This window comes from Lactuca sativa, chromosome 6, assembly GCF_002870075.4.
Source record: "Lactuca sativa cultivar Salinas chromosome 6, Lsat_Salinas_v11, whole genome shotgun sequence".
Lineage (NCBI taxonomy): Eukaryota > Viridiplantae > Streptophyta > Magnoliopsida > Asterales > Asteraceae > Lactuca > Lactuca sativa.
Window position 1 is genome coordinate 78,269,903 of NC_056628.2, and position 12,004 is coordinate 78,281,906.

The window sequence follows — 12,004 nt, forward strand, 5'->3', positions numbered from 1 at the left end:
GGTGATCTCACAGATTGTTTTTAATGGAAAATTGCCCTTAAAGTCATCTGTATATGAAGAAGAGTAGCTTTGAAGTGTAGTTATGCTTTTTTCAGTTATACCGAAATTGTCATGACATTTCAACCTGTAATGTTTAATTTAGATTCATGAATATTAGGTTTTGTGTTTTTTTTTAAGTTAAAATACATTATAAAAAAATAAAAAACAATTGGAAACTAACTTATAATAAGATGGAACACAAATATATAATAAACATGAAAACGACAATTATACCGAAAATGCCCCTGCAACATACTAACACTAACAGATAACATAACAATGAGTAAAACAGAAAAATTAAAAATCAACACATGACAATAACAACTGACTTAATGTACTCATAAATTTTAAAATTCTAAATTTTTTTGAGATTGTATTTAGATAAAAACAAACAAATTTTAAAATTTCATACCATAAAAAAAAGTTACTGTGCACATCTGAAAAAGACTATTTTTAATTTTTTTTAAAGAAAATGAACTTGTAATGTTCATTAGTTTTTCGTCTTTTAAACTGAAAAGGTAGAAGAAGTAGACGATTAAGAAGAATTACAAAAAAGAAGAAGAATAGAAATCATACAATGAGAACGTGATAGATACAGATAAATTAAGAACATGGAGGAAATAGAAATATTGGTAATTCTGATTTTGAATACACTAACCTGATATTTAATTCTTGAAGCGTTGCAGAATAACAAAGAATGAAGAAGAATACGTTTGCTGTGGTTTCTATGGAGCAAAATTGTTATGGAGCAGAATGGTAAAAACAAAATAACCGTATAAATGATATCTACGTTTGCTGAAAAATACTGCAGATTTTTAGGGATTTAATGATTGCAATATATTGAATTTGCAATCAAAATAAACAAACTTTCAAATTTAATCGTGATTTTCGAATCTGATTATTCATTAACATATTTTTTCAAATTATTTCCATAATCTTTATTCATTTAAAATTAATGCATGAATATTTTGAATGCAGTTGACAGCTAAAATTTCCTGATATATTGCATCAATTTGAACTTTTATTCAATTTTCGGATTCAATGGCATTTACGTAAATATAGAAGAAAAAATGAGCGGGAAAACTCTATTTTGGGGGGCTGGGAGAATGCCACGTGGCCGAGTTCTACTTATTTATTAGAATTAGGATTGATCATCGTGTATTTTATTGAGATTTCTCAAAAGTATTAGATAATTCATGATCTAACCAAAATATATTACTTTTTAAAATTGAATTTAAATATCAAGTAGCATTGGCATTGTAATTGTTAACGATTCTATAAAGCTAAAAATTAGAACGGTCCCAATCGTTTCCAAACTTTAGGTACCGGAACAGTAACCAAAGTTATCGGTTTTAGTGTCGGAACTGGGTTACAGAGTTGTTCTGGTTCATCCCTAAACATACTTATATTTTGAAACCAAAAATATTTTTGTCTAAACAAGAAACAACATATGTATTGCGATGGTTACAACTATTCGTTGTTACAAAACCCACCGATAACAATATAAATGTTTCCGAATGACAAACACATAATGTTGATGTTGGACAATTTACATATTTGCCCCTGGTGTACCTGCATAGTAACTGGTTGATGAGTTTTAACTGTGGCCTGGTGTTAGAAATAAAAGTGGCGGCTTGTTGGTTAGGTCTTGTGCATTGGTGCTTTGCTGCATTGTGAAAGTTGATTTATTCACCATTATGCCCTTGGTCTATTTCTTTTTTTCAAATAGAAGATGGTGTAATTCCCCTGAATGAATGGTGGTTTTAACCTGACTTTTAAAACAAATCAAATCCAAGTTGTTATTTTTAGTGATATTTTGAGAATGCATTGTTATAAGCTGGTGGTTGTAGATTTCACGTCTGCTGCATATATGCTGTCACATGGTGGATTCCTTTTCTTTTTTTCTTCTTTTCAAGTGTTTTTTGTTATAGGATCTGTTGTGATTTTCTAATTTATTTATCTCTTTGTAATTTTGTCTAGCTTCTTCTACAAATGCCTCATGAAGACAAATTTTGGAGGTCAATAGTTTTACTAGCGTATATAGACAATAGTTTAACTAAAAAGAATAGAGCAATTAGCATGGTGAGTCGCTTATAATTAGTTTTGGAGTTTTGATTTTTGATCTAATATCAAAACTATTACATTCTTTTTGGTCCAATCAACACGATTCGTGTTTTTTTATTTGCCTTCACATCAAGTTCTACTTTCACATGTTCTATATATAACAAATTCACACACTTACAAATTTTAATAACTTGCATATGTTTCTATCTGCAACTTAAAATTTGTTCATTTTCATATTATTAAAGGTTTTTATTTACAGTTTTATATGTCTTCTACCCTTAGTCAATTGCAGAAGAATCAAGAGTACTTGTCCTGTACATTTATGAAAGTTGTATCATTACTTGACTAAATTAACAATTATTTTAGGCATTTATATAGAAAAAATGAAGTTACGTACGTGAAATGTATATGTTAAGTTAGTAAAAATGATTGCAGATTAATGAAAACAACAATCTTAATTTAATATAAGCCAAAATAAAAACATATTAAAATTCCATAAATTCAACACCATAAAACATCAAACTTATTTGAAACAATCCAAGAAAAGACAAAACCATAAAAATTCCAGCATTATAAAACAAATCTACTAAAATAACTTAGGTGTTAACAACCGGATCTTCATCACCCTGAGATGGTTGGTTTTCAGATGCAACAGTATGCAAACCAAGCCTGAAAAAAATAAAATTGAAGGCATTAATAAGTTTAAATCAAACAATTAAATAACTACACATACAGTGAGAAACAGAAAAAAAAAAAAAAAAAAAAAAAAAAAAAAAAAAACAGTGTTTTTTGGTCCTTTGTAAAACAAAGGACAAATGATCTTACCCGACATCAACATGAAATTCATCATCTTCTTCATCACGGAGCCTATAACATCTGTTTGGGCTTTGAACTTTGACACGGGGTCTCTTCGGTGGTGGTGACAATGTTTTTGGTTTTGTTGAATCTGATGTGTCAAAAATTTTCACAGCTTCATCATCCAACTTTTCATCTTCAGAACTTAGGATATCAACAACCTCATCCCAATTCCAGTTTAGCAGTGCCCATTCTCTTTTCTAATCTTTTTCCTGCTTCTCATGCATACAAAGTTGAAGCTTGGTTTGATCACATTCCTGCTTATTGTTACTCAAGTTCGACATGTTGGCTGTTTTTCTATGTCAAAATTAGTATTAGTTGCAACAAAACAAATAAATCAGTGTTAGTGGTTTACCTCCGCATTACCTTCTATTAAAAGTTGGATGCCCGATAATACTGTTACGGAATATTGACCCAACAAATGGGTTGTGTAATGGCACCCGATTGATATGCAGAAGCTTTCAGCAAAATGTTATTGATGTAGAAATAGTTGTTGGTCAACATGCTGGAAAAATGATATTTTTGCCTAAGATTCCTTTATGTCCATCTGATGATGACATGTTCCCATTCAAGCTAAAGAGGAAATAGTTTCCTATTCGATTGTGGTTTGCAATGACAATCAATAAAGCTCAGGGACAAACAATTCCAAATGCAGGTATTTATCTTCCAGACCCGGTATTCTCGCATGGACAACTTTATGTTGCATTGTCCAGAGGGGTTTCACGTTGCAATACAAAAGTATTAATGAAGCCTAACGAAATTTCAAAAGGTGATGGGGTTTATACAGCAAATGTGGTGTACAAAGAAGTATTGCACGATTAATATTTTGTGCTATTTTGACTGGTTTCTTTTTATTGGTTATTTGATGTATCATGTAACAAATAACACCATAGTTTGATTATATTGTCTTCAACATGTAATTTCTTTTGGAACATAATATTTTTGTAAAGGAAACATATCACCGAAAGAACCTACGTGCCCCGCTGCTTTGCGCGGGTACACTACTAGTGTGTGTGTGTGTGTGTATATATATATATATATATATCCATGTTTAATAAAAACCTCTCTTATGTGCCACTTTTCATTTTTTTAGACTTCATTTTGCCACGTGTCATTACCCAAAATTTGTTTTACCGCTCATCTTCCTTCCTTTGTTAGCGGATGTTATCCCAAAAAATTAGGGATCTTAATTTAAAACTTAGTTGTTATCCCAATAAATCACGAATCCTAATTCCTCTCTTAATTTTTATATTTGTATTATGCATTCCACTAATGCATCTCACCGTTTGCTATTCCCTATGTGATGCGTCGATTAAGCTCTGGAATACACAGCTCTCTCCTACATCCTTCTCTCTCGCCAACAGTCAGTTCTAGAAGAAAGCAATTATACTTCCGCCTCCGCCATGTATTCTCCCTGCAACAACTGCAACAACAGATATACCACTTTTCCATCGTCGGTGATTAGGTTGTTCCTCCGGTAACCGGCCTTCCCACCAAGAAAACGCACGAGCCAAGATTCGTCGTTTTGGGTTCCGGTTGCACTTACCTGCATACTTGGACATCCGAGGCAAGATTCCCAAAGTCAAGCCTTATGCTTTCACGAAACTGCCAAGAATCATGCTTATATGCGCTCCGACTGTGAACCCTAATCCCCTCCGGTAAGCATCGGGTTTGAATTTTTCAAAATTTTACTTAGTTACACAACATCGATGAGGGGAAAATGCTTATGCCATACATGTTTTGTGGATATGTTGTTTGTTTTTTAATGAATGGGTTTCAATTTCACTTTGTGTTTTGATTTCAATTTTTTTTTTTTTTGCTTCTATTAATGGTGAGCTTTATAATTTCCAGTTACTATTCAGGTTCAGCAATCTTGAGCATGATTTTTTTTTTGCTAATGTGATTTCTTATAAGTAATGTAACATGCAGATACTTCCAAAGTTGGTATGCATAATGATATGTTATACATGAGCTTTGTTTTTTATTCAAATTACTTTTTTGATTAATTAACAAAGATTTTGTGTTAATTGGACAGGTGGTTTTAATTGGTTTGGTGAAAAGCTTTTTTTTTCTTCTAAAAGTGAAGAAATCAAACCTTTTTTACTGTTGTATATAAACAAACTTCATTTTTTTACATCCCATGGTTTTACCTCCACGGTTTCCTCTTTTCAATCTTAAAATCAAAATAATATTGCCCAAAGGTTGATAATCATCATTTTATTCAACATGCTCTGGTCAGATGGGATTTTTTTTTTCTACTAAATTTTTTGGCATCCAAGTTTCATCTTCTGTTTTGTTATTATCATTTGAGATAAATGGATAAAGTTGGTTTTGTTTAAAGGCGCGATGGAGTGTACCATTAAGAAAGTAAGAGAAAGCAACATAAACTAGACGACTTGAAAACAGGGTGGAGCTGCAAAAGGAGCTTTTTTTCATCTTATCTAAGGAATTACAGGTACTAGGCTTGTATTTTTAGTCTTTAGTTACGGTTGAACCGTGTATTTGTCCTAAAAATTGGTTAAACCTTTTGGACATGGTAAATCTTCTTTTATGATAGCAATTGGGATACTAACACAAACAGGAGACAGAAGACAGGAAATGGAACTATCCTTACGGTCATTTTCTAAATCATTGATTAATCACTCTTTTAGACACATTTTTGGTTGAGAGTTTGGTAATGGGGTAATTAGTTATTCCTAAATAGTTACTAAAGTGAAAATAAGTTTTTCTTTTTTACTTAATCTTTTTTTCATATTTATACTGGATATGTCTGTTTGTTTGGTTTCTATTATTCAAAAATGGAATTTAAATTTATTTTTCTAAAATTGTGCTTGATTTGTACAATATAACATCCTACTATCACCTCTTTTGCCACGTGTCATGTTGAGAAAGCATCCTGGGTTGTTTTTTCCCCAGTAAAATGCATAAACTAGCAATGTATCTTCTATTGTCCTCTTATTATGGCAATGTACTTTCATTTCCTTATTACAACAATATACTTTGAAGATTATTTGGTTAGAGCTTAGTACTTTATCACATATTGCTTTATTTAATGGTATTAAGACCTACCATAGTATTGTGTGTGGATTGGAATACAAAAAGACTTGAAAATTTATGTGTTCTCTTTTAATGTTATCTGTCTTGCACTTTTTACTACATAAAGTTCTAAATTTCCCATTCATGAAACTAATTTTTCAAAAACTCAAAGGTAGATGCTATATTAGAAACAAAAGTAAATATTTAGAAAATAGTAAATTTCAAAACTTGATATAATCTTAACTCCATCAAAAGTTAATTTTAACAAAATAGCAATGTACTTTTATTTTTATGTCAAATATTGAATCATTCTTTGATTTTTTTTTGTCTCTTTAAACATTACTTTTTTACAGGGATCATTTAAGACCTCTGTTTGATTAATTATTTTCCTACAAGGATCGTTTAATTTATGTACACTGCTATTTAGTTAAATATTATTTTTTATGCATCTCTCTTACAAAATTTTAAGTTCTATCCCATATTAATTAAGCCTTTATTTGTTTCTTTTTCATATATTATTTTAATGTCTAATAATGATTTTAGAGACTTAAAATTTAACTATAAAATTTTAACACGACCATATAAGTGGTATTTGTGAATACCTATTATATAAACCTCTTATATGTTAATATTGTGGAGGCCAAGCTTCAAAATTATAAATAAAAATCTTGTGAATGAAAAAGCACATGCATAATGTCCCATGTATCTTAAAACAATTTCTTATTTATTAACATAGTAATAATTATGTTTTTCAAGTACCAAAGTTAATTTAATTTTTGAACCGTGGATCCACGGGTTATATATAGATATATATATCCCGTGAGATTGAAGGAAAAGTAAACTTCTAAGTTTCTGACTTTGGCCACAAACTTTTATAATATTTATATTTTTGCCTAAGATGTTATTAGTTTTTGGGTTTTGCCACATTTTTATAGCTTTTTCCAAAACTGCCCCTTTTGTTTTTTTCTTTTATACTTGGCCACCAATTTTCCAACTCCGTTAACTTTGGTCACATTTCTTTGTGTTTTATCCATTTTGCCAATTCAAAACTCAATTAAAGTCAAAACCTTATTCACCTATGCGGAGCATGGGCTTCTCCTAGTTAATATAAAGATTATTAGGCTTAATGACTTGTACCTTGAGCATGAATTTTTTTTTTTTAACTAAATTAGCCACCCCATCCCCTGAATGGCTGAATCAACTAGCTTCCCATCTTCTTCACCCACAATGCTTTTGGTCGACTTTTTTTTTTCTTTTTTTGGCTAGCACCTTTTTTCGGCAGCAAGATCTTCTGATGCACTTGATTTCGGATTAGAAACTATCCATGACTTCATCTACATTGTTTTCTAGCCCAATTTCTCTATTTCTTTCCTTTTATTCTTGAATTCCGTTGCAGGTTTATATCTCTAGTCGGTTACATTTGAATGAAAACAAAGAATTATCTTCAAAAGGTCGGTCATCCTTCCAAGTGTTCGATGAAATATCTGAAAGAAATGAACATTGATTCAAGAATTTGATTGCTGAGAATAAATATTGTTATATGGTTCATGTGTTTGATCTTAATTTCTAATTCTTCATTTTTCTTCTGACCTCACTGTTTCATTTTTCTTATTGTTTATCGAAATTGATTCAAGATCATTTGTTTTAATTCTGCCCAACTACACTGGAAAATGTAAACTTTTCATGATTCAAGATCATTTGTTTTAATTCTGCCCAACTACATATCAGTCTTCTGTTGTGCTCCCATTTTTCTTAAATATAAATAGAAAATATAAACTTTTCATGATGCCTTATTTCACACAACACTGGAAAATGGCCACCCGTGGTGTTGGTGATAATTTATTGATAACTGGGACTTAAAAACCCATGCCAAATACAAAAATGAAACATGGTTTTACATGACTATCTATGTTCGTCTTTTTTGTAAATTAGCAATGAACACCACAACCTTCACATAAACCCAATCTTTGAAGCTATCAAGAAACATAAAAAAAAGCATATCTTCCACGACGGTTGAGAAGCAAAGCACCACATGCTATCCAAAATCCAACAATGAAACCAATTGCCCCACCAATATAGAACCATACATCAAGTTCGTCTACACCTTCACCATCACCCTCACTTTCACCATTGATGAGTTGTATTCCTGATTCTTCATTTCCATGACATTGTTCGGTAAGGGAAGGTCCACAAAGCCCTAAGTTTCCTTCATATCTTGAAGGGCCAAAGGTCTGAAGTTGTGTGCTGGATGGGATTCTCCCTGACAAGTTATTACATGACACGTCTAGGTAACTCAATAAGGTCATTTGAGACATGCTTGATGGTATTTCCCCTGAAAACTTGTTTCTAGATAAATCCAAAATTAAAAGGTTTTTCATCTGACCCATTTTCCATGGAATCTTTCCAAGTAGAGCGTTCTTTGATAAGTTGAGTGCAATAAGTTCATCAAGATTGGTAATCTGATACGGGATTTCCCCTGTTAAGTTGTTGCTTGAGAGGTCGATGCTCCTCAACAACTTCATATTACTTCTGATGAATTCACGTTCAGTTCCTTGCCACTGGATCATCACATGGTCAACATTATAAGAATATCTTATTAATATATCGTCAGGATCTAAATTCTGTAGTTGAGAGAATCCTTGTTGCACCATGATCGTAAGATTACTCAAACATGAGGGGATTCTTCCATGGAAATGGTTCACCGACAAGTCTAGAATTTGAAGACTTGCTAATTGACATAATTGTAAAGGGATGCTTCCAGAGAAGTTGTTTGATCTTAACATAAGAACATACAACCCAGATAAGCTTTCCCCGATCCAAACAGGCAAATTACCAGAAAACTTGTTGGCCCCCAAATTCAATGACTTTAAGCTCGTGCAATTCTTAACAGACAAAGGAAATTCTTCGGAGAAATCATTCTTGTATAAATCCAATGCCTCTAGCTTAATCATAGATCCAAGAGAGGCAGGAAGCCTTCCAGAAAGATTATTGTGTTCTAAATTAAGAACTTGTAGTTCTTTGAAATGCCACAAACAATCTGGAAGTTGTCCGCTTAGAAAGTTATGAGAGAGGTCAAGAATAACTAAAAAGCCATGGAAAACTTTGCATAAGAAGGAGATTCCTCCAGAGAATTTGTTTCTGGAAAGATTTAGTAATGCCACAGTGGATGAGACATTAGTTATTGGACCATCAAAGCGGTTGGAGCTTAAATCTATCACTGACTTGTTGTCAAAATTTGATGACAGATCTGGTACTTTCCCACTTATTTTGTTGAAAGAAAGGTTCAAGAATGTTAACTGGGAAGGCCATGTGTCCCAAAACTCGAGAGGAATTGTATCTGAAATGCTAGAATTTGCAATATCAATACTGGTAAGATTTTTCAAATTTTGAATCCATTTGGGGAAGAGAGGCCCTAGTTTGCAAGAGCTTAGTCGAATAGATTCTATATGAGAACGGTTTGACATGTAATCTGAGGAAGGAAATCCATGGAGTGAGTTTTCGGAAAGATCAAGATATTTAAGGTTGGGCAGTTCCCACAGTTTCTTACTTATAGTTCCTTTTAACTGATTCTCAGAGAGGGACAGATGTGTTAGGGATGTGAACTTTTGGATGTCATCAGGCAATGACCCTGTAAATTGGCTTCCTGAAGCAGACAACCGTTGTAATGAAAGTGATGTGCATCCAGACAAGTTGTTGAGAAAATCAGGAAATTTGACAGCGGCAGAGGTGTTAAAGAAGTACAAATATTTCAAACTACAGAGGTTACCAAGATATTTGGGTATCCCATCTAACATGTTGCCAGAGAGATCAAGACGACAAAGCTTATTGCTGGTCAATGGGAACAACCAACGATACATGGATGAGGTGAGACTGTTGTTTCCAAGATAAAGGAATTCAATAGATGAGGAAGAAGAAGAGTTGAGAAATGAAGAAGAATATGGATACATGACCTGTGACAGCTCACATCCTGATAAACTTAAACGCGAGAGTTTCGGGAGACTCAGAATAACATCTACCCAATGATTTGTTTTGGCCAGTGAAATCCCATCCATTTCAAGTACCTCCAAATGAGATAGAGGAGACAACCACTCCAGGTTCTCAAGTCTACACATTCCAACATATGAAAGGTAAAGGTATTGCAAGTTGGTGAGGTTTCCGAACTCTGGAGGAATGGTTCCATAAAGAGAGTTAAAAGAAAGGTCAAGCTCTATTAATTCAGTCAAGGAACCAATGGACCTGGGAATGGTTCCATTAAGATTATTGCCGCCAAGGTCAAGGTACCTTAATCGAGTCAATGAACCAATGAAGGTGGGAATGGTTCCATGAAAAGAATTGGAGTAAAGATTAAGATGATTCAAGTAGGTTAAATTAACCAATGAATGGCTAATCTCACCTACAAGACCACAGGACATCAGGTCAAGGTATTTTAATTCTGTCAAGGAACCGATGGACCTAGGAATGGTTCCATAAAGAGAGTTGTAAGAAAGTCTAAGGTACCTTAATTGGGTCAAGGAACCAATGGACCTGGGAATGGTTCCATGAAATGAATTTTCAGAAAGATCAAGATAATTCAAGTAGGTTAAGTTAACCAATGCATGGCTAATCTCACCTACAAGACCAAAGGACATCAGATCAAGCTCTGTGACATGACCTGTTTGGTTGTTGCACGTCACTCCACTCCATTGACAGCAGTTGTCTTGTTCAGATGTCCACATAGAGAGATGATCAGAAGGGTCTTGAAGGAGAGATTTGAAATGAAGGAGAGCATTTTTCTCCTTCTCAAAACACTTATCATCTCCTCCTCCCACTGCTGCCAATTGGTTGGCAGTTGTAGTCTCAAGACAAAACAAGAGAAGTGAGAATATTAAAAAAACACAAGGATGCATGATGTAAAATTGTAAATGCAAATCTTAATTGGTGATGTTTTTTGTTTGTATTGATGAAAATTTGAAGATGCCCCATGCAGCTTTATATAGTGCTGCCAACTGTGAAAATGAAGGATTCAAGTGGATGGCCTCAAACTGCACACCTATCTTGGGGTCATTTATTTAGGAAATAAGATAAAATATTATCCATCATAGTGAAATTACAATGCATAAAATATTTCTCTTGAGAATGGTAGGAACAAAATTCTTTTTTTTTTTTTACCTTTTTTTTCCTCAATATGGAAACATTTTTTAAGTCTAAAAAATAATAAATTCTCATTTTTTTAATAAAATAAAACACTAAATAATGAAAATTCAACACCATTCATCAATGAATACATTGTTAAAAAAAATTGTTTTTTATATCGCTATGGATGTTTAATTGTAAGGCCTAAAAACATATAAGTTTTGGTATATTTGTTAAAAACAAATAATTAACATTCACCCTCGAAAACAACATATTCACCAATGAAATAAAGTGCTAAAAAACACTTCCTTATTAAACTAAGTTGGTAGTTTAGAATCAGATTGTTAATATTATTACTCTTTAGGGTATCAAAGTGTAATTATTCTTTTCTTTATATTTGGTTGTAATATTGTCCAAATTAATAATAAAAATCACGTTATCAATTTCTTATTTCTGTTATGGTATCAGAGAGTACTTTCCTCTAACCCTAATCCCAGTTGGAGCGGCAACCCTAAAATTCAGACTGCAATTACAGTCTCTGTTCCTGCCAATCAACAGCAATCAGGTAATCGTGAGCCCTGAAGTTTTTCGTTCTATTGTTTCTCATTGTTCCTTACCTGTTTCGGACAAATTATCAAATAATTTATGTTCTTCTTGTCAATGTGGAAAATCATCAAAACTATCTTTACCTGATTCTACCTTTCATAGCACTAATATTTTAGATCTTGTTTATTGTGATGTTTGGGGTCCCTCTCCTGAACCATCCTTTGATGGTCATCGTTATTTTCTTTTGTGTGTTGATCATTATACTCGTTATATGTGGATTTATCCTTTAACTCAAAAATCGGATGTTCACCCCATTCTCACAAACTTTATCACCATGACTGAACGTCAATTC

At 32.8% G+C, this 12,004-nt stretch overlaps 1 protein-coding gene across 1 annotated transcript; it reads right to left on the bottom strand.

Annotated features, from left to right (window-relative positions):
• Window positions 1-7,970: 7,970 nt before the first annotated feature.
• On the bottom strand, window positions 7,971-10,880 carry LOC111903355 (receptor-like protein EIX1). The gene has a single exon (XM_023899133.1). The coding sequence runs from the start codon at window positions 10,878-10,880 to the stop codon at window positions 7,971-7,973; it is 2,910 nt and encodes a 969-aa protein (XP_023754901.1).
• Window positions 10,881-12,004: the final 1,124 nt, after the last annotated feature.

Bases quoted from the DNA above. Each gene is read 5' to 3' on its own strand.
- LOC111903355 (XM_023899133.1), bottom strand. From the start codon at position 10,880: ATGCATCCTTGTGTTTTTTTAATATTCTCACTTCTCTTGTTTTGTCTT.